Below are 26,706 nucleotides of genomic sequence, written 5' to 3'. Positions count from 1 at the left end.
GATTTTGGAGTTGTGTTGTGCGCAAAGGCTGCGCCGTTAATGCAATGATAAACCCTGCTGGCGGGCACGTACAGGCACGGAGCTGACGTTCAACTACAACCTGGACTGCCTGGGCAACGAGAAGACCGTGTGCATGTGCGGCGCCCCCAACTGCAGCGGCTTCCTGGGCGTGCGGCCCAAGGTAATGGCGGCGCTGTGCGCGGCGCGCCGGCCTCGCCTGTGGGGTCGTGTTTTGCGACGTGCTCTGGGGGCGACGGACGTCGGCTCCGAGTGACATGTGCACATACACCGGCGTCTGTGCACGAGCGCCGCGACAGTGTGTGTTCGTGTGCGGGCACAGTCGGCGGTTGTGGACAAGAAGCCCAAGAGAAAGTATCGCAAGCGCAAAGTGCGAGCGGACAAGGTGCACGACAGCGAATGCTACCGCTGCAAGGACGGAGGCGAGCTCGTCATGTGCGACCACCGCAACTGCACCAAAACCTTCCACCTGGCGTGCCTCAACCTCGGCACGCTGCCCGAGGGTAAGTGGGCCCCCAGGACGCTGCCACTGCCGCACGCCACCCGATGCCGGCGCTCGGGTGAAGGAGACGCCACATTCCCACTTGACGGTCTCACGGTGTACCTTCCTGGTGGTAGTTTTGGTAGTGCAGCAGTAAACAATCCTAGCAAACGAGAGTCTGCTTCATCCTCCCAAAAATAAAAAAAATAAATCATTCAGGCCCATCAGCCTGTTGGCCTTGTGTGCCAATGTTTTTTTCTCGCAGAATTCGTTTCAGTGAGCATCGGTTTTGAGTGTCATCAACCAGTGTGTGATCTCTAAACGATCGCTGCTGGGTTTTGTGATATTTTATAGGCAGCAGCTCTCCACTAATGCTTTGCAGACTGTTCCACACTACACAGAAATACTGTATGCCATTTGTGCCATTTCAGTTTCTTGGGCTGTTTGTGTTTTGACACCAAGAAAGTGAAATCATATTAACGTCAATCAATCTAGGGGCCTTTGACCAGTGCTAGCTGGGTTCTAAATACTCGCACGACCTCCCTCGCCGTCAGCAGGTGGCGTTATTTAGCGCCAACTGCACGTCCACTGCACTGCGGGCATTACGTTCAGCACGACTGACAAGTTTAAATCCCGTGGCGAGGATCGATTCATCCCTCATCCCTCCAGGGTCGATAAAATTAGTAGTAGTACCTTGTGCAAAGTCAGCAGTGGTTAACCTTGGAATAGACTTGTCCTAGCCATAAGAATGGGGAATTGTCAACACTAGCTGAGGGCTGTAACGTGGAGATGAGTATCACGCCATGAATGTTTGCGCAACAAGAACGTGTTATACTGAGAAAGATTAAACTTGTCTTAGAGCCACAAGATCCACCAGTCTTGGAGGTGAAGTGTCTCTGTTTCAAGTCCCAAGTCTGATAAAAAAATGTTTTAGGAAAGTAAGGATCATCGCTACAATTTGGAAAGGAAGTGCTAATCCTGCATGTCTGCAAATCAGACACCGAAATGGACTGATTCCAAACTAAGACTTTCAGACAAGGAGTCCATGAACCCTAAGCGAATTACTGTTTGTGTGTGTGTGCCTTGTGTGTGTGAGCTCTGTGGGTCTGCATGCTCCGTGTATGTTTGTGTTGTGTGTGTATATATGTCTGTGTACAGGCAAGTGGGAGTGCCCGTGGCACGTGTGCGATGTGTGTGGGAAGACGGCGGTGGCGTTCTGCCAGATCTGCCCCAGTTCATTCTGCAAGCAGCATAGTTTGGGGGCCCTTAGGCGCAGCTCCGACGGACACCACCGCTGCTTTGCCGAGCACGAATTCGACAAGGTCACGGCGGCCCCCGCCATTCCTCCTCCGGAGGAGCCACCCAGCGCCGCGCCGGAGAAACGGCGCCACCGGAACTCCGTCCCGACCGAGACCACGACGGCAGCGGAAAAAGATTGCGTCGGCCAGAAGCAATACGCGGGCTCTCGCCTTCCTCCCGGGGTTAAGGCGGCACGGGGCAAGGGAGAGATGAGGGCGGCACGTGCGGCCAAACGACCCTCCCCTGTTGAGGAGGCACAGCCCTACCTGGGCTTCCCGGACGTCTCCATTCCCGCGGGCTTCTCCGACATGGACATCTCGAGCGACGTGTGTCTGCAGGACATGGCGGCGGCGGACGAGGACGCGGAGTGCCTGTCAGACGTGGGCGACGTGGGGGCGCGAGCGGACTGCCTGCGGGACGCGATGCTGGGGGAGGGCCGGGGCTGCCTGTCACGTGGGGGCCCGCTCTCCCTCACGGGCATGCGCATTGTGGAGATCTCGAGCACCAAGCGTGCGGGCTGCACGGCGCAGGACCTCTGCGGCAGCGGCGTGGAGGAAGAGGAGGAGCAGGGCGCGTGCCTGCCGGAGCCGCTCACGCTGGAGCAGCACCACAACCACCACCTGCAGCAGATTGTGAGCGCGCGCCGCGGGCCGTTCTACCCCGATCTGCTGCACGGCACGCGCCGCGGGGGCGGTACAGAGCTCTGCCTGGCAGACGGGCTGAGCGAGATCGCCAGCATCGAGCGCGTGTGTGTGGGGGAGGCAGGGGAGGTGACGGGAGTCGAGCGCGTGCGCATGGGGGAGGTGACGGGAGTCGAGCGCGTGCGCGTGCCGGGCGTGGTGGGCGGTGCCGGTCTGGGCGAGATCGCCAGCGTGGAGCGTGTGTGCGTCACGAGCGCGGGAATTGCTCGCACCGAACGCGTCGACATGAGCGACCTGCTGGGGCCTGACGGAGGCTTCTTCCCAGCGGCCATGATGGGCCGCCGCTGCTTGCCCGACTTCTCGATGGGGGAGCTACCCGGGCCGGGCCCGCACGGCTGTCTGCAGGACGTGGGGCTCAGGGACCTGGCGGCCCAGGAGCCCGTGTGCCTCTCGGACTTCAGCATGAGCGAGATATTGAGCGACCAGGACGTCTGCCTGTCCGACGTCAACATGAAGACGCAGTCGCTGTGGGGGCCTTGAAGGCCCGACGTGCCACGGCAACAAGAGGCAGCAGCCCCTTGAAATCATACAACTCTCCCGTCAACGACCTCTTGTCAACGCACAACTACTGGATGAAAGGAACCATAGCAAGCGGTGCTCCTGTGTTTCACTGTATCTCGAGGTCTGGGGGCGCGGCTTGTACTAGTATCTGAAAGAAAACAGCACTGCGTCTCGCTGCGGTGTCTCCGGTTGCTCGTTACTTGACAAGCTGTGACTGCGTCGGACTCGTTGGCGTGCCATATTCCACGAGGCTCGGCGAGCGATGATGGCGCGGATGGACGTTTTCACGAAAAGCGCGAGACAATACGGATCCGCCAGACATGAATGGGCGCAAGGCCTTCTCACTTACGCAGCTTCAGGTATCCTGTTGGGATGATGGAGCCCTCCTAGCTGGCGTTAGCTTGAATGATGGTAATTGTATTCAGCCCTCCCAGATCGCGATGGGGCCTTTCCCATATCCTACCTCAGTGCTCATCGTCTACGTCCGTAGCGCCTATTAATACAACTACACAATCCCATTCAATGTATTTAGATTTTGTTGTTCCTTGGGCCACTTCTTGTAGAATATGGGAATTTCTCTAGATCTGGGAGGGGGGGGGTGCGTTTTGGTGTTTATTAAGACAAAGCTGTGTATTTTAGTCACTAGTGAACATTTCATATACTGTAGTGATCCTGTATGTGTAATTTATCCATTTAGTGTAGTTATTAGTGGAAATACTTGAGCCTCTGAGTATTGTGTTTGAAGTACGGCAGGTGGGCTTTGCTTCATGCCTAGCGGGGCGGCTTTGCAGCGATTGCAGTTAAAACCCCACAGCATTAACCCACGTGGCGGCAGCATGTGGCTGTTCCAGCAGCGTCTGTCTGCCAGGGCTCGGGGCACGGTGTCCTGTCAGCTGCAGCAACCCCAGCCACATTACCACCTACAGTGAGGGAAAAAAGTATTTGATCCCCTGCTGATTTTGTACGTTTGCCCACTGACAAAGAAATTATCAGTCTATAATTTTAATGGTAGGTTTATTTGAAGAGTGAGAGACAGAATAACAACAACAAAATCCAGAAAAACGCATGTCAAAAATGTTATAAATTGATTTGCATTTTAATCAGGGATATAGGTATTTGACCCCCTCTGCAAAACATGACTTAGTACTTGGTGGCAAATCCCTTGTTGGCAATCACAGAGGTCAGACGTTTCTTGTAGTTGGCCACCAGGTTTGCACACATCTCAGGAGGGATTTTGTCCCACTCCTCTTTGCAGATCTTCTCCAAGTCATTAAGGTTTCGAGGCTGACGTTTTGCAAATTGAACCTTCAGCTCCCTCCACAGATTTTCTATGGGATTAAGGTCTGGAGACTGGCTAGGCCACTCCAGGACCTTAATGTGCTTCTTCTTGAGCCACTCCTTTGTTGCCTTGGCCGTGTTTTGGGTCATTGTCATGCTGGAATACCCATCCACGACCCATTTTCAATCCCCTGGCTGAGGGAAGGAGGTTCTCACCCAAGAATTTGATGGTACATGGCCCCGTCCATCGTCCCTTTGATGCGGTGAAGTTGTCCTGTTCCCTTAGCAGAAAAACACCCCCAAAGCATAATGTTTCCACCTCCATGTTTGACGGTGGGGATGGTGTTCTTGGGGTCATAGGCAGCATTCCTCCTTCAAACTCGGCGAGTTGAGTTGATGCCAAAGAGCTCCATTTTGGTCTCATCTGACCACAACACTTTCACCCAGTTGTCCTCTAAATCATTCAGATGCTCATTGGCAAACTTCAGACGGGCATGTGTATGTGCTTTCTTGAGCAGGGGGACCTTGCGGGCGCTGCAGGATTGCAGTCCTTCACGGCGTAGTGTGTTACCAATTGTTTTCTTGGTGACTATGGTCCCAGCTGCCTTGAGATCATTGACAAGATCCTCCCGTGTAGTTCTGGGCTGATTCCTCACTGTTCTCATGATCATTGCAACTCCACGAGATGAGATCTTGCATGGAGCCCCAGGCCGAGGGAGATTGACAGTTCTTTTGTGTTTCTTACATTTGCGAATAATCGCACCAACTGTTGTCACCTCACCAAGCTGCTTGGCAATGGTCTTGTAGCCCATTCCAGCCTTGTGTAGGTCTACAATCTTGTCCCTGACATCCTTGGAGAGCTCTGTGGTCTTGGCCATGGTGGAGAGTTTGGAATCTGATTGATTGATTGCTTCTGTGGACAGGTGTCTTTTATACAGGTAACAAGCTGAGATTAGGAGCACTCCCTTTAAGAGTGTGCTCCTAATCTCAGCTCGTTACCTGTATAAAAGACACCTGGGAGCCAGATGTCTTTCTGATTGAGAGGGGGGGGGGGGGGTCAAATAAGTACTTCCCTCATTAAAATGCAAATCAATTTATAACATTTTTGACATGCGTTTTTCTGGATTTTTGTTATTATTCTGTCTCTCACTGTTCAAATAAACCTACCATTAAAATTATAGAGTGATCATTTCTTTGTCAGTGGGCAAACGTACAAAATCAGCAGGGGATCAAATACTTTTTTCCCTCACTGTACCTACTGTAGTCTCAGTACCGTTTCAGAGATCCCAGTCTTGTTGCATGTAGTGACATGAGAGATGTAGTACCGTTTGTAAAAAAAAAAGTTAAAAGATAAAAATTACATTGCAGATTAAAACGTGTTGGAATGACTGTGCCGCAATGCTTTATGAGCAGTGAATTGTGTGCATGCTTGAATAGGTGCCGTGTGCTTTCGTGTTTGCGTGTGACCAACTTTTATCAAGAATCAATGTTTACCAGATCTCTGCTTTATTTTGAGAATTGTGAGAGCATCTCTGTTTAGCGTTACATGGGTCAGCAACAGGCAGGTGTGAACGCTTGCTGTACACCGTGCCGTCCGCTGGTATTGCTGCAAATGTTAATGTTCATTTGTTTACAGCCATTTGTTCCCAGTTTCGCTCAGCCTGCATTAGCCCCCCGTTGTGAGAAGTCTGACCACACTGAGAGTGACAAATAAAACATTGTACTCTGTGTTTTAATATCCTGTACGTTCTGATATTAAGTTGTATACACGTGTCCTTGTTATTCTTCTTGTTCTCGTGCGTCACTGTCATCCGATGAGTCGAGTTGATATGGAGACGGTACACTAAATTCAAATATAAAACACGTCACCTTAGACGTATTTGTTGGCGAAAAATAATTTCCTGATTTTTTTATGAACAGGTCCCTACAGGGTGGGCTGGTAGGACAAGTCTCTGCGCTGTCTATTGCTGATTTTACACCCAACAGCACGAGATTTCACTTCGTTAAAGTATTGAAAGGGGACGGACGGACACATTAATCTATTGCAGGCTGGTACAATCAGTTTACAACTTCGTTCCTACCAGTATAAAATAACAATACCTATCAAAGAGGTATGGGAACTGTTTGCACCAACACAAACCAGGCCCTTAATTTCAAATTAAGTTCTGGTTTTCTTATAGAAATGCATCATTTGTTTATTTGGCTAATTTCAATTCAATGCCTCTAACCCGCAAGGATGCCCCTTGAGAAAATATTACTTTAGTGAGAGACTAATTTCCGTTTAGTATCTGAGACATCTGGAACAAAACACTTAACTGTGCTGCATCTGTTCACAACAATCTCTAGAAAATACCACGTCAATCATTGGGAAAGATGCAATGTGGGGAATTTACGGGCTTGGCTTAAGTTTTGGTGCAAATTAAATAATAAATCCCTCCGCACGTCGCCTCTTAGTAGTTTGATGTGCTTTTTTCCACCCCTCCCCCCCATTCCAAAATCCGGAATGGGAAACGACGACCACTTTTGAGAGAACTCCGTCCCCAAGTTGATCCTGGGTCGCAACCACTCACGCCCCACACGTGTGGGCGCAACGGGGACGAGATGTTAACTTTCGCCTGACACGCAGGAGTCCCTGGGTTCGATCCCGACCCTGATGATGCCTGTATATTTGGAGTTTGCGTGTCTCTCTTCCCGTGGTCACGTGGTTTTTTTTTCTCCCGGTCCAGTTTTATCCTCCACAATTAAAATCAACTTGCGTTTAGAGTATGGGCTGCTTACATTGCCACGTGATAAGCCACTTCGTTGAGCTGAAAACGAGCACGGTTTGCTACGTACGGTGAAAAGGAAGTTCAACAAGGTAGTCCTCTACTTACGAACCAACTTCCATGCAATATATTTTATTACATTGTCTTAGAACACGAACTCGCACTTGCAAACTGAACCGTGGAAGTATTTTGTTCGATCCTCCGCGAGCTGTAATGATTCATTCTCACGCAGGGCGGGGGGGAGGTGTCTGTGCGTGCGCGCACATGTGTGGGAGTGTTTCCGAGACCAGGAAAAGCGCCGGGCAGAGATGGTCTCCCAACCGAAATGCTTAGAGGGTGGTGTCTGCGTACAGACTGTCCGACATGACATCACAACTGTGGACCACAGGATGGGTTCTGTAGAATTGGAAAGATTCCCAGGTGGCCCCCCTTTTTTAGAAGGGGGACCGCATAGATTGTAACAACTACATGGGCATCTCCTCAGTGTGCCAGGTCAGGCCCTGGCAAGGATTATTCAACATCGCCTTGCTAGGCACGTTGAGGAGAGGCTTTCGGAGCCCCAATGTGGTTTCAGACCAGGCAGACCTGCACGGATGCCATATTCTGTCCGTCTGCTACGGTAATGCTGTAAGGAATTCCAACGACTTGCATATCTACTTTATTGACCTGGTAAACGCCTATGATACCAGTTTAACACGTAGGCTTTCGCAAACCAAGGCTTTTGGGTTAGATCACCATACACGGCCAGTAAGGTTTGTCACATAAACAAAACGTGCCAAGTGGATACTACTTCAGATCGCCTATGTGTTGGGGAGTAAATTCACAACATTTACAACTTGAGTACGACGTTTCGCCGATAATTACATTCAGCCACTTCTGGCAAATCGCCCGATGATGCTGGATGTAATTACCAGCGAAACGTCGTACTCAAGTTGTAAATGTTGTGAATTTACTCCCCAACACATAGGCGAGCTGAAGTAGTAACCAATTGCCACGTTTTGTTTACGTAATAACTTTCCTGGCTGTCGGGTGGTGGAGGGTTACGACACGCCTATAATACCATTAACAGGCTGTTTTGCGTGCTTTCTGTGGCCCTGACGGCTCAATCATTAAGGGCCTTCATGATGGTGGGCATGCCCGGGTAAAGCTACGTGGCCAGGAGTCGGAGACATTGCCTGTTCACCTTGGGGTACGACAAGGATGTCCTCTGGCTCCCAGATTATGTCACATCTTTGACCACGTGGTTTCAGAAGCTTTCCATGGCTGTACTGGATGAATTTCCATCTGGTACAAATATAATGGAAGGCTGATCGATGCCCGGGTGCGGTCGAGGGATGGCTGGCGATTGCTGCTCACTCAGTTGGAGTCGGAGGCGCTGCTGCTGCGACTGGAGTGTGCCGCTAAGATGTGGTCTTACCATCAGCCCTACCAAAACTAAGCACCTGTCAGGGTATTTTGTGCTATGAAACACTCCACTCCCTCATCTCTCTATTTGTGATAGATCAGTTGTGAAAAGTTTTCCATACCTGGGCAGTGTGCTTATGACCAGCTCCGGTTTGACAGTAGATGCGTCACTCCGAATCAGTCGCCTGGCATATTTTCATTGGCTGCATAATGCTGTGTGTAAGATATAAACTATTCAAATCTTTTTTTATTTTACCATATAGCTATATTTCAGAAGTGACCTGGCCACAAATGATAGCGCAACGAAGTGGCTTATCGTGTGAAAATGTATAGCAGCCAAATATTCTAAACGCATGTTTATAAATGTGGAGGGAAAAACCAGAGGACCCGGAGAAAAACCCACACGACCACGTGGAGAGAGACATGCAAACTCCAAATATACAGGCGTCAGGGTCGAGATCCAATCCACAACCTCCTGCGTACCAGGCGAGAGAGATAATATTTCGCCAGCGCTACCTGGTCTGTCGCTCCACACGAAGCTTCAAATCTTCTCAGCCACAGTCATGCCCTCCCTTCTCTATGCGTGTGAAACGTGGACCCCTCTAATGGAATATTGTTGGTTAGAAATATTCAGGCTGGCCTGCCTTCGATCCACCCTGGGTTCTGTGATGAATTCACAAATCCTAGAAAGATCTAGACATTCCCATCGGTGAGCCCCTCCGGCAGGCAAAGCTGCGTTGGCTGGTCATGTAGACCGCGTGCCCAGCCACCGCGTGCCCAGCCAGCTTTTGTTTGGCTGGGTAGAGGGGGCTAAACGGGCGCGGCACGGGCTAGAGAAGAGATGGAGTGATGTGGTACAGGAGGACGTGGAGCTGAGTGGACTTGCCGATGACTGGTACCAGCGGTGTCAAGATCGGCCTCTGTGGAGGAGGCTCGTGAAGGACGCTACTGGGCAGTTGGAGGTAGTCGCCCTCCAACAACAACGGAGGGAGGAGGAGCGATGCTCACAACAACGAGCGGAGCGCCGGGTGGCTAAAGCACAGCAGGTTGGCACAGTAGGGGGCACAGGTGGTGCATCAGCCAGTCGTCTCAGTCGACCCGTGGCACCTGGGTCTGCCCCGTGACCTGCCAGCGGGCGTTGGACACTTCACGTGGCCTCAAGGTGCACATGCCCTGGCACAAGCGCCGTGGTGACGTCACCGCCACTAAGTGGCGAATGGCGGTTGTTGTTGTACCACTGTGGGGAGCGGTGGTGTAGTGGTTAGCGCTACGCTGCGCTACGAACCCGGCTGCATAATGCTGTGTGTAAGATATAAACTATTCACGCTCAACACCGGTGACGATTATTTGAACCGGTTTTGGGCCTCCCCTAGGTCGACTCAGCCTTAAATGGGTACCCGGTGCGGTGTGTGAACATCGTCACTAGGGAGACAAAGGCGGCCGGGCGTGGTGCTGGCCACTCACCCCCCCGTACTGCCCTTCATAGGTGCTGCTCGCTAACAGCACTTGCCCCAACAGTGTGAATCATTGCGCCTCTTCCGAGAAGCAAGCCAGCATCGGGACTGAAGGTAAGAGAAAATGTGTTTCTATTGTTACTTTATTCTATATTTTATTTACTATACAGGAATTGTTTATAGTTATACATGCTCACGTCCAATATTTATTCTTATTCATGAGTTTATCAATGTTTCCCTTTTTTGTTGAACCGTAACAGCTCATACCACTGACCTATAAGAATTTAAATTTAGTACAATTTTGTGAATCAATTATGTTCGTAAGTCGAGGAGTGTCATACAGACAGTTTGCCTCACCTGGTAAAATAAAAAAAATAGTTTCGTTTATATGCATCTCAGAGCATAAATATATTTGATTTCGCTTTTTAAAGATTTATTTACGTGTCATATACACATATATAGCTCAGTGGGTCTTATCCTGGTAAAATAAAATAACTTTTAGTTGTATTGTAATCGTGTGCCGCTCTGCACCTGGCAGAGCGTGGCGTCACGTCACCTACATTTGGCGGTACATGACGTCATTTACATAGCAGGCAAGTGAAGTCACACCAAGGCGACCCAGCAGTGACGTCCGCGACAACCCGGAGCCTGTCGTCGTGACAAATGACCCGGATGTTGTGCCGTGACATCATCCGCGATGTTCTGCGCGGGGCTCTCACGGCGACCCGGAAGCCGCGCGGTGACGTCACGCTAACCCGGACGCGGTCGCTCCCGTCTCGTCCCCCGTTCCGCGCTCCATCTCCTCGTCGCTCGGCCCGTCCCCCGTCCACCTCCTCCCCCTCCTCCTCGTCGCCTCATCGCGCCGTCTCCCCGGACCGCGTCGCCCGTCTTCTGCTCGCGCCGCGCGCCTCGAGCACCGCGCGGGCTCTGGACGCCCCTCGCAGTGCAGCCACAGGCCCCCCAGGTCTTTGTCTCCAGCAGAGGCGCCATTGCGCGGCGGGCCGACGCGGCGCCAGCCCCACTCGCAGCCTCAACCACCCACCCCGCCGCCACTCGCACCCGACGGCCGCTACGCCACACGACTACAACCATCCCGCTGTAAGCACATCGCTACAGACACCCTCCTACCGCCGCACGAATCCAACCACCCCACTACCACCAACCCCGCGACATCCACACGACTGCCACCGCTACAACTATCGCCACAATACTACAATCACTCCGCTACATCCAAAATCGCTGCCACCGCACAACTACAACGACCCCGCTACCACCACTACCCCGGTACCTTCACACCACTTCTCGTGATGCTGCTACCCGTGGCAACCCAACCCCTTCCCCTCGCGAGTGATGTGAGAGGGATGACGATCGGCTGGGTCGACTCGCCCCGACTGACGGCACGCACCCATATCCAATAATCTCTCCTGCGTCTTGCGAGTCTTTGTACAGTACATGTTTAACATACTTTGGCGTCAGGTTTTCTGAGCATTAGCACTCTGTAATGTTGGCAGGTGTGATGGCGTGGGTATATGAAGTGTCTGCATTAGTTTGTGCATAGCTGGTGTATTAATAGGTTTGGTTTGAGTAATGGGGATTCGTTTTAGTGGCATGGAGAAGTTGGGTTTGAGTCCTGTGGCTGGTTTGGGTGGTGTGGCAGTAGGTGGCTCTTTAGCAGCTGGAGGTTCCCGTGAACGCTATGGTCTCCCGACCTGTCTTATAGAGGAGTTCGCTGGACGCAAACTCCTCTTTGCCTTCACGGTAGCACAACCATCTCACATCAGGGCAGCTGTGCCACCGGGGCAGCTGTGCCATCGGGGCAGCTGTGGCAACACTTACCCGTAGCGAGGAGTCGCAGCACTCAGTACAGGGGGAGGTGCAGCTCTCTGTGGCTTATCGCTAAGTCTACGCGGTATTTGCCGCGATCAGCATAAATCTGCCGAGTGTTGCCATATGTGATGGTTGGCAGGTTCTAGTGTGAAGTAATACTTTTACTGAATCCCAGGGCGTTTTGGGAAGGTCCTGCATTGGGATGCCGGAAAGTGTTGTGTTGGTGAGTGTTGTTTTCTGAGTTTTGTATTGATGTGTGATTGTTGCGTTGGTGGAGTGAGGGCCAAGGTGAGGGGAGCTGTGGAGACGCCCAGCGATCTCCCCGTGCGTCGGTGGCATTGGCAGAAAAGGTCCTAAACCTTGATACTGGCATCGCACACTGTACGCGGTCTCTTCTCGCAGGAGAGTCAGGGGCAAGGCAGTCCAACCTTTAGCATATTTATTTCAGAGATGCTGACAAATGAGGTTTCCTAGTCGCAGGATGGGGCTGATCTCGTACGTGTAGATCCTTAACGGAGATGAGCGGATCGCTGTAAGTGTACAATTGTCTGTGACGGCGTGGAACGAGGGGCATTTCCACCCTGCCCAGAGAGTCAACGCAATGTGCCTCCTAAACACTGCCTGGGACTAGGGGAGTTTACACTTGAATTGAATTATGTTATTCAGTAAAATAAACATCAATTCATTTTTTTTCGGCATTTATGCTTCATCCCGTCCTAACGTTGGCCATTGTTTGACAGCGATTCATGGCAAGTTTATACGGAGTAGGCATAGCTATTTATAAAATTAACATGGGCTAATTTTTCATTTGTAGTAGTTCTAGATTTTGGTTTGCAAAATGTGCTGACATAAGTTTTCAAAACGTAGTTTGGCACTGTTCCGCATCAGTCCAGGGAAGTTGGAATAGCGGCTCGGGTTGCGCTGGTTATGTTGTCGAGGCGGTGCTGCCTGCAGTGGACGGGAGAATCCCTGCATTGGGAGTTTGCATACAGGGACCTGTGCACGGACGAGGCTCGTGTTTGCTCGGTGCCGTTCAGGAGCCACCAGAGGCCTTGTGCCGTGCGCGTTAGAGCACAAGCCCAGGCGGCTACATAAGTGTTTATTTAAACAAACGTACTCGTTCCTGTTCATGTTTTAATGCGATTGATGCACCGTATCACATTTTTCTGCATTAACCAAACCAAATATTCAGTGAAGTTCGGGCCAGAGTGAACCAGAGCATAAACAAAAGATGCTGGAGGTAGTATGAGCAAAAGTAGAGTAAAACAAATCCTATCACCTCTACTGTATGCCTTACAAATGGGCCACCCATTGTGACAGGTTTTGTGTAATAAAATGGAGTGTGTTAGCAAGAGGCTTGTGCACATTGATTTTGCCTTCTGAAAATGGCAGCACTGCCTTGTGGAATTTGCTGTGATCAGTAATGAACATTATTTCACTTAGCCGAGCGAGTGTGGCTCAGCAGCACTGTGCCCCGTGCCTGTGGCGTTGGTGCGATTCTGTCACGCTGTTCTCACCGATGCCCCCCCCCTCTCTCTATACCGCAGATTGAGCGAGGAGGCAGCGTTGTCACGATGGCATCGGCATCGGCGATTGACCCGCGCATGAACTTCGGCGCGTGGCTCACGGCTCACGGCATGAGCGCCAAAATTGCGCGCGCCATGAGCAAAGAGCTGGGTATCAGTGACTACAACACGCTACTGGCGTGCGCCGAGCACCCCCACGTGCGCATTGAGCTGTTCGCCGTGGCCAAGGCGCGCCTCCCGTTTGCGTTCTACGCCGTGCTTCGCCGCGTCATCGAGGGCGTCTCCATCAAGCGCCCCAAGGGCGGCGACGCCGGCGCCGAGGGCACGAGTCGCTCGCTGCTGGAGACCATTGTGGTGGTGCTAAACAGCCTGAGCCAGGAGCTCTTTCAGTCGGCGCAGCGATTCTGCTCGCTCGACCCCGCGCTCTATGCCAACGCACTTGCCGCAGCCTCGGCCGACGGCCCCGCCGGAGAGAGCAGCCCCTGCCAGCGGCATCAGCACGCGGACACGGGTAACGCGGCGCCAGGGAGCACAGCGTCAACACCGTTCGCCCACACAGCACCAGCGTCTCAAAGTAACATCTCACACATCTCGCACAGCACCAGCAACTCGCACAATGCCGGTTTCTCACGTCGCGGTGCCCGTGAAATATCCAGTGCAGCTCTACCACATGAGCGTCCATGTGGAGCATCTCGCTCACACAAGGAGCAAACAAATTGGGGACCGTAGCAATGTGTGTAGGCAGTGATGTGCCCTGTGACCTCATGTTTTACAAGTAGACTGCCTGTAATGTGTACATCTGTATATGACGAGAACACCTATGGAAACAGAAATATTATTGCAGGCTGGAAACAAAGGGTGGCAGGATGGCGCAGTGCTAACACTTGCACCTCACAACAGGAAGGACCTCGGTTCCTAACTCAGGCACCTTTCTGTGCGGAGTTGGTATGCTCTCTCCCTGTGCTGCACTGGTACCAGTTTCTCTAGTTTCCTCCCATAGCTAAAAAAAACATCGTGTAACTGGTATTGGACAAGCATCCTAACCTGCCAATGACTATTGAGATTACACACTTGGCAGGGACTCTCCTGAGAAAAAGAGACTGTGGGATTCAGTGAGTCTTTCCTGGGTAAACAAACGTTTATAGAATTAACAATGCACGAAGGTGTGCAGCATTGTATGCACAAAAGCCCTCAGCCATATTCGAACCACCAACTCAAATAACTGAATGCATGGCCATTTTTTGAGACCAACTCAAAGAGTTGAGAAAAGGTGGCCATTTCAACAGACAGCAGTAAAACAGACACGGCTGTACACTGGTATCAGTACAGTTCAGTCATCAATGTTTGCTGCTACCATGTGTCACTTGGCCAATACGATGTAGAGAGGACTACTTCCTTCAGATTTACAGAGGTATATTCATGTATTGTACACGTTTATTCCTGTGTGAATATTCCGCGTTATACATTTATACACGTGTATGTACCCCCCCCCCACCACCATCGTGTGTGTAGGTGCTCGCACGGAGGAGTCTGGGCGCGATTCTCTTCCACTCGACGGGAACCACTTCTCGGCGGAGACCCCAGGGGTGGCGCCGCATTTCTCGGAGAACCGGCACCTGGAGAAACGTGAGGGCCACGGAGCCGCGGAGGGCGGGGTGGAGTCGGGGGGCGTGTACGGGCAGCCCGGCGGTGCGCAGGCCGGCGCGCAGTCCTCTTGCGACAAGGAGTTTGGCGCGTCGCCCGGCGGGGGCAGCAGCGCCCACCTGTTGGCGTCGGTGCGCGCGGCGGCGGCCGGGGCCTCGGTGAAGCCGTACCGGCCTGTGCAGTGCCAGGAGTGCGGCCAGGGCTTCGCACACAAGTCGCACCTGCTGATCCACCAGAGAACGCACACAGGCGAGAAGCCATACGGCTGCGAGGAGTGCGGAAAGACGTTCGCGCACTCCTACAACCTGGCGCGCCACCGCCGCACGCACACGGGCGAAAAGCCCTTCAAGTGCGACGTGTGCGGCCGCGGATTCACGCAGTCGGGCCACCTCTCAAAGCACAAGCGCAAGCATGTGGACAAGCAGGTGGGCGAGGTGTACGCGGGCATCGGCTTCTCCCACCTCAGCAGCCTCATCCAGCACAACGCGCCGCACACCAGCTCGCTGCCATATTACCGCTAGCTCTCCGCGTGCGTCTTACCTGAACAGGAGGGGCAGGCGCATGCGAGCTCATGGATTCTGGCTTATGGACGCCTCTTTGGCAGCCGACGTCGCCGTTGGACGCTCGTGGGGCTACCACGCTGTGTGCGCTTCGTTCCGAACGGGCGTCAGGGGGGATGTGCTGGGCGTGCGGAAGGGACCTGCTGCGTGTGGGCGTCAGGGATTGCCGGCGTCAGGTTGTGTTTTGGACTCGCGCGGTGATGGGTATTGACGTTGGGACTTGTGCTCGCGTGACCTGGTCGCCCAGGCTTCCCCTCGCTGAGCACCCGGCCCGGAGACCACCCTGGCTCCAGGATCCCCGAACAGGTGATCGGGACCGATGAGGGGCAGCTCTCACGCCAAGACCTCACCAAAGTGAACCCAATGCTGCTGTATATACCACACCCCATTACTTACGTAGCCGATAAAAAGTAGTGTCTATAACGTACATATATATTTACGCCTTCCGATGGAGGTCTAGTGTGTTTTATAGTTAAGCATAAGTTGCTGTAGCTGCAAGGTGTTGAGTGTGCTGTGAGCTCGTGGCTGTGTGTGGGCCAGTGAGAGGTGTGTATTACATGTAAAGATAATACACAAAAATCGGCGAGGGGGATGATTACAAACGTAAAGAAATTGAGGAAATGGTGTTGGAACCCAGCCGGTGTCATTTTGCATTGTAACCGACTTCACGTCCTGGTGTTGGACCTCTTTAACCACTTCCAGTGGCTGGCACTTGTACTGTTTTGGCACCATTGTTGCGGGTTTGGTGAGTGTCCTGCGAGTGATGATTTTTCCCAGGGCGCGGCACATGGAGGGACGCCTGCGTCGCGTGTCGCTACTTGCGACACAGAAATGACCTCGGATGTCTCTTCGAGGTGCGACGGAGCCTGGTTCTCCCCGAGCCTTATTCCTACGGCAGCCTGCGACTCCCTCCCGATCCAATCACTCGCATTTACAAAAAGCGCTTCCAGAGTGCAACGTGAAGCACTTTGTTGATGTCACTCAGGCTCTCATGCACAGACTGCCTGAGCTGGTGAGTGTGGAGAGCCGGACGGCCTGGCTTCCTGTCCGGAGTCGACCGTGCAGAAACTCTTGGTCAGCTTTGTGGGGACGGGTGGTCCCTGTGTAGAGCAGCAGGCGTGTATTCACGTACATTCTCACTCCCGACGCTTGCCTGTTTCCCTTCAAACACTCCTGCTGCTTTCCCTGTGGGTGCCTGGGGTGCGTGTACCCCTGCGATGGTGGCATGGCAGCGTTGTCGGCGAATCAAGCATGGCAGCCGTTGAGTTCCCATCCCTCTAAGCGTTCCAGACACATCAATCAGTGTTAGTGATGAGCTCCTGTAAAACTGCGTTGTTTCATGTTCTCGGGTTTTCAGCACCGTGCATAAGTGGAAAAGACAGCTGCGGGGCACAGCAGTTATCCTGGGTGCATTCCCTCTCCAAGCGCGATGGAATTTTTGCTGCGGTGAAGCATGAGTACCTGTGGACCCTCGCCAGACAAACGCTCACCTTGAGCTGAACTCTGGGAAGAAACCCTATTTCTTTAGGGTCCAGTCGAGGCAGGTTCATTGTGCCTCCTGTCCGATTTCTGAGAGCCGTGATGCCGCTACTGTGGTCGCTCCAGTTGTGGAGCACTCGCTGCGCTGGAGGGGCGGACAGGCTCTCGTGAGAGGCAGATGTTCCTACCAATACTGGATTGCAGGATAAGCAAGTCGTGTCACCTACTGTTCTCACACTGAGGCATAGGTCTTCATCACACCTGAAGACCAATGCACATAAGAAAGTTCAGTCATTGGCCACTACTCTCATTGTGCCACCCTGCAGGCCATGATGATTATTTCAGTGAGGAATATGGTTCACAGCAGAATGGAATGTGCATACCCAGATGGGAGCCCCCTGCAATGGGCCAAGTGGAGAGCCGGAGCAAGGCTTGAAAAACCTCGAGGGAGGGGATTGTGATTCTGCCATCGGCTCTGCACAGTGATCGACCACGAGGGGAATCGTCCGCTCTCACAGGAGTGGGCACAGCTGAGCGGATGACTTGACGGCACTGCCCACTGGCTGCACCACACGCTGCATCAGATATGCTGAGCTGGGAGTGAAGAGCCCCACTGGAGTAGAATAATATTCAGTATTCGATTGTGTTCTTAATTCCACCAACTGTTCGTCACTTCAGCTTAACCACATTACGTCGTATGGGTATAGCACCCCCTTGGGTCGTTATTTATAAACCCCATACGGGCACCTTTATTTTTTTGTTAATAGATTTTAGGAATGCATAATGGATGCATGAACCTTTCTAACATTAATTTGAATTCCATCTCCTCTTGCGTTGCAACTTTTAACCACGAGGCTGCCACCACCGCGTGTAAGGGCACTGCAGCTGCTGCTCCACCACTACTGTGGGTTTTATGTGAGGGTGGAGGGCGGCCTGCACACCATGGTGCGCTCCCCTCCAGCGCCCTGTGCGTGCGTTGAGGGAGCAGCTAATGGGAGGCTGAATTCCATCACTATAGAGGCTAATCCAGTGGAAGTTCTGTAACATCAGCGTATAATGATGTTTGCACAGATAACAGTATAATTTTGTTTTATGTAGCTTATTAAAGGTGTATTATGATGTATTATACAATTTGGTTTTTCAGTATAATGCGAAGAGACAGATATTAAGATGCGGTGAAATGTATGGTTTTGAGTAACGACTGCTGGGGCACCTCTCAACACTACGTGAGTTGTACCAGACTGCCCCTGCTGTGCATGATGGTGCTGTTTGGTTTCTGTGATGTGTCCAGATGCCGGCAGTACGGTTTGGTTTCTTGCGATATTAAATTACAAAAGGAGAGAGACGTCTCGCTGGATGTCTGGTGATCACTAACTAATGAAGGTTTTTTTTTTTTAAATTGGGCAAACAGATGTAAAGTCAGCAGGACATGTTACCCTGAAATGTACAGGGACAATGAGCTGGAATTAAACAGGTCGTCGCTTACACTTTGCCACATCCAGAACGCAGAGCATGCACAATGGGGTGCATGCACGCCTCACAATTTAAGTCAATTATGAAAAAAACTGATGGTGTTTCAGTAAGTAAAGATGCTTCTATGTATCCAGTGTCGGTGCTATGTAAGTAAAACATGTTGCAGGTTTTCGTTTGATGCCTTACGATTTTAAACAAATATATGGTGGCATAGTTCCACATGAGAAGAGCAGCAAACTTGTCTTCTGATGTAAATTCAAAGCTGCTGCATGGAAATATGAATTGTGGCAATATTGCAAAATGAAACTACGTTTCGATCGCAACACAAGCGGTCAACCGCTTGTGTTGCGATCAAAACGTCGTAGTTTTGTTTTCTTTGAACCTACCTACGTGACTTTACCGAAAGACCCAAGAATATGAATTCCTGCAGTCACGAAAGCTTTAAGTCAAGATTTTTATTCACTTCATTATAATTTTTCTATCTACGTGACTTTACCGAAAGCACCAAAGAATATGAATTCCTGCAGTCACGAAAGTTTTAAGTCATAATGTATCCCCATGGCTAGTTTAACATTTTCAAAGGTGTCTCCACAGGTTACAAAAAGTGTTGAGAAGGCTGTAAAGAGAAGAGTATTTGTGTTTGCCATGAATGATCAGATTCCGACATCATTCCCACATGAACGCAACGCATTTATTATCAGATTGATGACATTTCAGTTTTGCCACGGGTCAAGAGTTGCGTGATGGATGGAGCACTTAATGGAAATGTTTGGGTGCTGCGACTACACATCAGATCTACGTAATTACATTTTTGGGTCATGCAGCAGGATTCAGGTGCCAGCAAAATTGAGTCTCCAGTTATTTTATTAAGTTGCGACTTCGGGCTGAAACGCGTTGTGAGCGCCGTGGATTGATTCGACGGGTGGAGTGGAGTCTCTTCACAATGAACGGGCTACTCTTAGCATTGCCGGGCGCCAGGGTGGCCACCGGCACTCGTGGCTCACAGCACTCAACACCTGGGTTCAACTACCCTGTGCAGAGTTGGTTCTTTGCCCGGGATCTGCGCGTTTCTTCCTTGTTCTCCCATAGCTAAAACAAACAAAAAAACCACAGCCCGTCATTGGTCTTCGCCAAATATTTTTAATGTAGCAGAGACCCACTCGGAGAATCCGTGACCCGCCGAGACTTTCCTGGTAAGTCAACAACCGTGTTCTGGATCGTCCGGAACGCAGCCCTAATAATCTAGCCCCTCGTGATTTATGAAATAAGCTTTAAAATGGTGTAGAAAAGACGCACTTGTACAGGTCGATTACAATAAGCTGGCCACGGGCATTAAGCTAAATAGCTGAAAAACACGACCCGAGTAAACACGGGTGCAAGCATGAGAATGGACGTTTAACGCGGGATATTGGTGCTGCTTCTGAACATTGAATATCCATTGGAATTTAAAACAAACGCCGACCATTAACAACGGACGAGCATTGTCACTGAAGCCGTGCAGAACACCAATAACGACGCACCTCACGGAACTAATCCTCTGTACGTCGACACTTCCATCAATGCTCGAGGAACTCCGAAGTTCGGTTTCCCTCTGCCGTGTTATTTGAGGAACCTTCGGGTGGTGAATGCTGCAACCTAAAACGGACATGAACGTGAACAGTCTCGTCAAACATCGCGAGCGAACATCGCGAGCGAGCGGACGAGCCGAATGCGTCAAACTGAGCATGAGCTTAACAAGATGGCGGCGCTCCGCCCGCACATTGGCGGGAACGGAAACTTCCGTGCGCTGGGCCGGTTTCGTGACGTCACGCGTCGGTTCCGTGACGTCATCTCGCGATATCGCGGGCAGGAAGCGGCGCGCGGAACCCCGAGCAGCAGCACCAGCGGAGCGCGGCCACCATCGCTGAGCAGCAGCAGCAGGAGGAGGAGGAGCAGCAGCAGGAGCAGCAGCAGGAGGAGCAGGAGCAGCAGGAGGAGCAGGAGCAGCAGGATCAGCAGCAGCAGGATCAGCAGCAGGATCAGCAGGAGGAGCAGCAAGAGGAGGAGCAGGAAGAGCAGCAGCAGGAGAAGCAGCAGGAGGAGGATCAGGAGGAGCAGCAGCAGGAGGAGCAGCAACAGGAGGAGCAGCAGGAGGAGCAGCAACAGGAGGAGCAGCAGGAGGAGGATCAGCAGCAGCAGAAGGAGCAGCAGCAGGAGGATCAGGAGGAGCAGCAGCAGGAGAAGCAGCAGCAGGAGGAGCAGCAGGAGCGGGAAGAGATGCTGCCCGTCACCGTGAACATCAAGCTGCCCGCGCGCTCGCTACCCGGGGCGCTGCACGCCAACAACCGCCTCGCCGCGGACTGGTGAGCGAGCGAGCGAGCGCGGCGAGGCGGGCGGCCTTTGCTCTCCCGCACGCACGGAGCGGCGGCGTATGACGTCTCGTCGCCTCTTTTTCGCTTTAACTCGTGACGTCATGCCACCATTGTGACGTCGCACTCGTTTGCGCCACGCGGTGACACGTCGAGCAATATCGAACGAGTTTGGTGACACTGGGGTTGTGGTGCACAAGCTCCTAGGTCGACTGAGCCTCAAATGAGTAGCTGGTGCGGTGTGTACACATCATCGCTGGGGGGACAAAGGCGGCCGGGCGTGGTGTTGGCCACCCACCCCCTCGTGTGCCGTACCCATCTTCATCGGTGCTCGCAACAGCACTTGCCTCAACATCAGGGGCGGAGCCACCATTTTGCTGACTTCAATATTCTGAGATATCCAGTATAATGTTTTCCAATGGGCGCCACAAATGTATAAAACAAATTTTATTGGATTTGAACGCGGAGTTTATTAATAGATCGGAGCCGCTGATGTGGCTCATAAGTTCGATAAGTTTGAAAGGCTGCCGCTCAAGCAGCCTGCAGGGCAGCACAAGGTGGCAGCACAAGGTGGCAGCCTGTAGGGCAGCACGAGGTGACAGCCTGCAGCATTTTGTAGCAGTCGGATATCCGGTTATCCCGATTACCGACTTTCCCACAATTTCAGGGGGAAAGTCGGTGAGCAGGGGCGGAGCCACAGCCCCCCCCCCCCCCCCGTGGCTCCCCCCCCCTGCTCACAATCATCGCGGGGGATCTTTGTCTTTGCACAAGCTCCGGTTTGACAGCAGAGGTCTCACTCCCAATCAGTCTGACGGCATCTTTTCTTAAGCGTTGTAACGAACGCTGCTGTGTGGAAGCTAACCTGGTCTGTCGCTCCACACGAAGCTTCGATTCTTCTCACCCACAGTCCTGCTCTCCCTTTTCTATGCTTGCAAAACGTGGACCCCTGTAAGCGAACATCTGCGCCAGTTCGAAACATTCAGGCTTGCCTGCCTACGATTCACCCACGGTTTAACCAGGCTGGATTGGAAGATCTGGACACAGTCCCATCAATGAGCTATTCTTGCAGTTAAGGCTGCGTTGGGTCATGTAGCCAGCTTTTGTTTGGCCGGATAGAGGGAGCTCAACGGGCACGCACCGGCTAGAAAAGAAATGGGCTGATGTGGTGCAGGAGGATGTGGAGCTGAATGGCCTTGCCAATGACCGCTACCGGCGGTGTCAAAATCAGCCTCTGGAGGTAGGCTCGTGAAGGATGCTATTGGGAAGTTGGAGGCAGTCGCACTCCAACTGCAACGGAGGGCAGAGGAGCGATGCTCACAACAACAAGCGGAGCGCCGTGCGGCAAGTTGGCACAGTAGGGGGTACAGGTGGTGCATCTGCCAGTCATCTCAGTCAACCCATGGCAAAAGGGGTCTGTCGCATGACCTGCCAGCGAGCCTTCGACACTTCACGTGGCCTGTGGTGACGTCACCGCCACTTCCTGGAGAATGGCGGTTGTTGCACAATCTCAAGTAATAAAAACACATGTTCGTCAATAGTGCTTTCATTGACCTAATTGACCCGGTTACACTATGAAGAAGTTTCATTACCTATTATATATTTTTACATTCAGCATGAAGGGGGGGGGGGGGGCACGTGGAGTGGGGGTAAGGATGAGAGGCGGTGGAGGGGGTTGGGGGAGATAAAGCAAACAGCTCCCCATCATATTACAAGATGGTGCGATCATAAACACACATCTCAGCTGCTGCCTGGGCTGCCCAGCACGAGTTTAAAGCTTCATTATTGAGAAATAATTATAGCCGGTCTATAACAGTGACGTCACGAGCACACTAATGAAAGACATCTGAGTGATAAAGTGTCAAGCTCGTGTCGAAGAGTGCACACCACGGCCGAGGTGAGGGTCTCCGTTCGGAGTTGTGGTGATTATTTATACCCCATGGACACGTGGGAGCGGGGAGGCAAGAGCGAGCGCACAGCCGGAGCGCCTCGTTGACGAAAATGTCTCATGAATGGCCATGGAGTCAGGGGGGGGGGGCTCTTTCCTCTGCCCTGCGGTGCGACACACGTCACCATCTGCCACTGTAGCCCGGGAAAGTCATGGTCAGTGTTGTGCACTTAAGACACCTCCAGTGGCCATCGGCGAAATGTCGAGAAATCCTGGCTGCCTTAACTGAGTCCAGTGATAGGACAAACTGGTTAGCAATGGAAGAACATGACAGTAAGGACAGTAATGACAGTGTTGATGTTCGTGTTAATTTGAGTGATGATGATGGCGGTGGAGGCGCTCATGAGGATAGGATAGGGATTTCCATGAATTGATCGCTTTAATGCCACGGCATCTCAAAGCGAATTACATATACAGAGGAAATCCACAACAACAGATCAGGGCCACAATTGGGAAAAGTCATTGGGGAAGAAAAAGAGAAGAGACATCAAGGATCAATAGCAGAGGGGCACGACTGACGCAGGGACACAGCAACCCGCGCATGCACAGGAGGTGCAACAGATGGCCACCTCAGGGGACAAACGACGGCCAGATCGGGTCAACCATTCCAACACTTTCCACCACCACCACCACCACGCACTGCCATTATCTCAACACCCCACTCAACCCACCACCACCAACCACATCAAACTCAACTACCGACACCAACTAAAATGCATGCAACCACCAGCGCGCACTGACACCATGTCGACACCCCGTTCAACTGACAGGCACCACCATCCATAGCCCACCAACTAAATCACTACACCAACCAAACGGTCACTAAAGCAGCAGTGCTGTGGTGACCCGACCCCAGGGGAATCATCTACTGCTTCACTGTGTCGTGGCAGGGCCCCAGAGTGTAGTATCGGCAAGGCCCCGAGAGGGAGCCGAGGGCAGCTGGTCAGGAAAAGGCCAGGAGATGAGCAAGCTGAGTAGGGACAAAATGTAGACAATAGTTACACAATAAAAAAACAAGAAATCTACAAGGAAGAAAATAAAATTCATATGTATGGCTTATTTATTGCTTTCCAATATGCATTTGTTCTCGGAAGTATTTTAGCGATAATAATGGGAGTGCTCACGCCGGGCACACTTGAAGCAGTCCATCCGTAGGCTATACAGGATCGAGATGAGGGTGTTTGTGTTGATCTTTTCCCCTGTGAGTCCCTGATGTGCGGCCACTCGCTGGAGCGGACGCAAGATTCTGGCACCAGTGGAGCGTGACCTGAGTGGTGCTCGTTGGCGTGTGTAGGGGATGGCAGGGCTTGCTGGCATACGGATGCCATTCGCTGGTTATGGTGGTGGATCCTCGCACGGCCCAGACAATCCAGGCCCTGGACAAACACAAGGCAACTGTCGTCAAGGTAACTTCTACCACGGAGCTCACACTCGCAGAAACAAACCCAGCCCCAATCCGAACCCACAGCCTTGCCCTGTCACCCCGAGTGGTGCTGTGAGTGGCTGGCACTGTGTACGCGTGGTGGGTGCTGTGTGTGTGGTACTGTGTACGCGTGGCGGGTGCTGTGTGTGTGGTACTGTGTACGCGTGGCGGGTGCTGTGTGTGTGGTACTGTGTACGTGTGGCGGGTGCTGTGTGTGTGGTACTGTGTACGTGTGGCGGGTGCTGTGTGTGTGGTACTGTGTACGTGTGGCGGGTGCTGTGTGTGTGGTACTGTCTACGTGTGGCGGGTGCTGTGTGTGTGGTACTGTGTACGCGTGGCGGGTGCTGTGTGTGTGGTACTGTGTACGCGTGGCGGGTGCTGTGTGTGTGATACTGTGTACGTGTGGCGGGTGCTGTGCGTGTGGTACTGTACGTGTGGCGGGTGCTGTGTGTGTGGTACTGTGTACGCGTGGCGGGTGCTGTGTGGGTGGTACTGTGTACGCGTGGCGGGTGCTGTGTGTGTGGTACTGTGTACGTGTGGCGGGTGCTGTGTGTGTGGTACTGTGTACGTGTGGCGGGTGCTGTGTGTGTGGTACTGTCTACGTGTGACGGGTGCTGTGTGTGTGGTACTGTGTACGTGTGGCGGGTGCTGTGTGTGTGGTACTGTGTACGCGTGGCGGGTGCTGTGTGTGTGGTACTGTGTACGTGTGGCGGGTGCTGTGTGTGTGGTACTGTGTACGCGTGGCGGGTGCTGTGTGTGTGGTACTGTGTACGCGTGGTGGGTGCTGTGTGTAGCACTGTGTACGCGTGGCGGGTGCTGTGTGTGTGGTACTGTGTACGCGTGGCGGGTGCTGTGTGGATGGTACTGTGTACGCGTGGCGGGTGCTGTGCGTGTGGTACTGTGTACGTGTGGCGCTGTGTACGAGTGGTCCGGTGAGTGGCTGGCACTGTGTGCTTGGGGCGCTGCGTACGTGTGGCGCTGCATACGCGTAGTGCAGTGTACTTGTGGCGCTGTGAGTGGCTGGCGCTGTGCCCGCTGCAGGTGAAATGGGCTCGGGAGAACTACCACCACGATGCGTGCGCCCCCTACTCCGCCCGCTTGGCCTCGGGGGATGCGAGCGGCAAAATCGTGGTGTGGGACGTGGCCGCGGGCGGAGCACGCTGCGAGATCCAGGAGTACACGAAGCCCGTGCAGGGTATGTATACGCAGACAGATATCTCCCATATATCCTTGAATAGACTGTTGGGGCAAGTGCTGTTCGCGAGCACCTATGAAAGCACCAAGTACTAGGGGAGGTCCAGGACCAGTTAAAATAATCGTCACTGGTTTTGACCGTGAGCGAGAATCGAACTCGGGTCTCCGGGTTCGTATCGCAGTGGGCTAATATCTGCACTGCCACATAAACAGGCACGCACGCCCGCTCACACGGAGATATCTTCTATTTACCTTTGTAAACTCAGGGGAAAGTGCTGTGAGCAAGCACCTGTAAAGATTGGTGAGACGAACATGAGAACGATGTGGCGCACACCACACCTGGCCGGCTCTGCCGTTACTATGTTTGCGTGCTAGCGCCATACCAAGTCCTCGGTTTAGGCTGGGTAGGCCAAGGCTAAACCAACGCGGACATCGTTTGACATTAGATGCCACCTGCCACTGCACCAAACACAAGCTCACCTCTCCACCGCTCTGCACTACACACACACGCTTGCGTCTTGTAGGGAGTGATGCGGTGTTGATTCATGTACCACCATACAGTTCAAGCGACATGGATTCCATTCCTGACCATGCACAACATCTGTGGTATCTGAACCTATCCCGAGCATGACTTGGTTGACTCGGTACTAAATGAGCATGCGTGTATGTTACACTTCTTTTTCACTGCTCGTTGCCAACTATGCTAATCAGAGGTGCGGGGGAAGGACGACAAACTAAACACAAAAATCGGTTCTAAAGAAATTAGTAACCAGTGTGGCGTGTGAACGCTGTCTTTGGGAAGATAGTGGTGGCTGGAGATTGTTCCGGCTATACTGCTGGGCCCGCCCATCTTTTAAAAGGTGCTCACCAAACATTTTCCTCTGGAGCAGTGGTTCCCAACCTTCCTGCTGTACCCGCAGACCTTCTGTCAACTTTGAAAAAATATTCGTGGACCTCCACCATGCACCGATAACATAACTCCCGTCGTTTTGTGAAAAAAAAAACATCAAAGTGTCTTCAGCAGTTTCGTAGAAAACTTCTCACGGCCAGTGGTCCACAGACTGTGGGCTGAGAACTGTCGCTTGTACGGCTTTCGAGGCCGAACAGGAATTGCCTTGTCGTTTGTCATGCTCACACGGTCGGGTGGCGGTGCCGCGGGGCCCTCCCTGCAGACATGGAGTGGCTGTGGAGCCAGGACGCCAGCCTGGACCTGCTTCTCGCCGTGCATCCCCCGAATTTGCTGGTGCTGTGGAACGCAGACACGGGCACCAAGCTGTGGAAGAAGAGCTACGCGGAGAACATCATCTCCTTCTCCTGCGACCCCTTTGATCCCTCCAGCCTCGCGCGTCCGTGCCACCTGCTGCTCCCACATGCATTCCCGTTCTC

The 26,706-nt window shown here is 52.5% G+C and overlaps 3 protein-coding genes and 1 long non-coding RNA gene across 9 annotated transcripts in view; 3 read left to right on the top strand and 1 right to left on the bottom strand.

Annotated features, from left to right (window-relative positions):
- Nucleotides 1-6,014, top strand: part of NSD2 (nuclear receptor binding SET domain protein 2) — a 38,647-nt gene extending 32,633 nt beyond the window's left edge. For all 4 annotated transcript variants that reach the window (XM_076066404.1, XM_032951930.2, XM_032951928.2 and 1 more), the window contains exons 20-22: nucleotides 75-181; nucleotides 341-521; nucleotides 1,658-6,014. In XM_076066404.1, the coding sequence (XP_075922519.1) occupies nucleotides 75-181; nucleotides 341-521; nucleotides 1,658-2,979 (1,610 nt within the window). In that variant the 3' untranslated portion in view covers nucleotides 2,980-6,014. The remainder of the gene's footprint in view (nucleotides 1-74; nucleotides 182-340; nucleotides 522-1,657) is intronic.
- A 4,219-nt stretch (nucleotides 6,015-10,233) lies between these two features.
- LOC116941182 (uncharacterized) lies at nucleotides 10,234-18,278 on the top strand. 2 transcript variants are annotated; one of them, XM_032951933.2, is made up of 3 exons: nucleotides 10,234-10,999; nucleotides 13,276-13,765; nucleotides 14,767-18,278. In XM_032951933.2, the coding sequence occupies exons 1-3, from the start codon at nucleotides 10,565-10,567 to the stop codon at nucleotides 15,417-15,419; spliced, it is 1,578 nt and encodes a 525-aa protein (XP_032807824.2). In that variant the 5' UTR covers nucleotides 10,234-10,564; the 3' UTR covers nucleotides 15,420-18,278. The 2 variants fall into 2 exon arrangements, with proteins under 2 accessions (XP_032807824.2, XP_032807822.2); XM_032951931.2 differs by having other exon boundaries at nucleotides 13,276-13,828.
- Nucleotides 16,910-20,160, bottom strand: LOC142924291 (uncharacterized). The gene is made up of 2 exons (XR_012941475.1): nucleotides 19,931-20,160; nucleotides 16,910-19,499 (listed from the first exon to the last, which is right to left on the bottom strand). It is a non-coding gene; the product is annotated as an uncharacterized LOC142924291 (long non-coding RNA).
- Nucleotides 20,161-20,169: 9 nt separating this feature from the next.
- Nucleotides 20,170-26,706, top strand: part of WDR11 (WD repeat domain 11) — a 54,920-nt gene continuing 48,383 nt past the window's right edge. For both annotated transcript variants that reach the window (XM_032951934.2, XM_076066405.1), the window contains exons 1-4: nucleotides 20,170-20,752; nucleotides 23,998-24,109; nucleotides 25,168-25,321; nucleotides 26,493-26,666. In XM_032951934.2, the coding sequence (XP_032807825.2) occupies nucleotides 20,667-20,752; nucleotides 23,998-24,109; nucleotides 25,168-25,321; nucleotides 26,493-26,666 (526 nt within the window). In that variant the 5' untranslated portion in view covers nucleotides 20,170-20,666. The remainder of the gene's footprint in view (nucleotides 20,753-23,997; nucleotides 24,110-25,167; nucleotides 25,322-26,492; nucleotides 26,667-26,706) is intronic.

The sequence above is a fragment of the Petromyzon marinus genome, chromosome 11, assembly GCF_048934315.1.
Source record: "Petromyzon marinus isolate PM22_M1 ecotype Great Lakes invasive population chromosome 11, UKy_Petmar_22M1.pri1.0, whole genome shotgun sequence".
NCBI classification, from domain to species: domain Eukaryota; kingdom Metazoa; phylum Chordata; class Hyperoartia; order Petromyzontiformes; family Petromyzontidae; genus Petromyzon; species Petromyzon marinus.
Note: the sequence above shows the minus strand (reverse complement) of the source record. Positions and strands in the feature narration are given on the sequence as shown.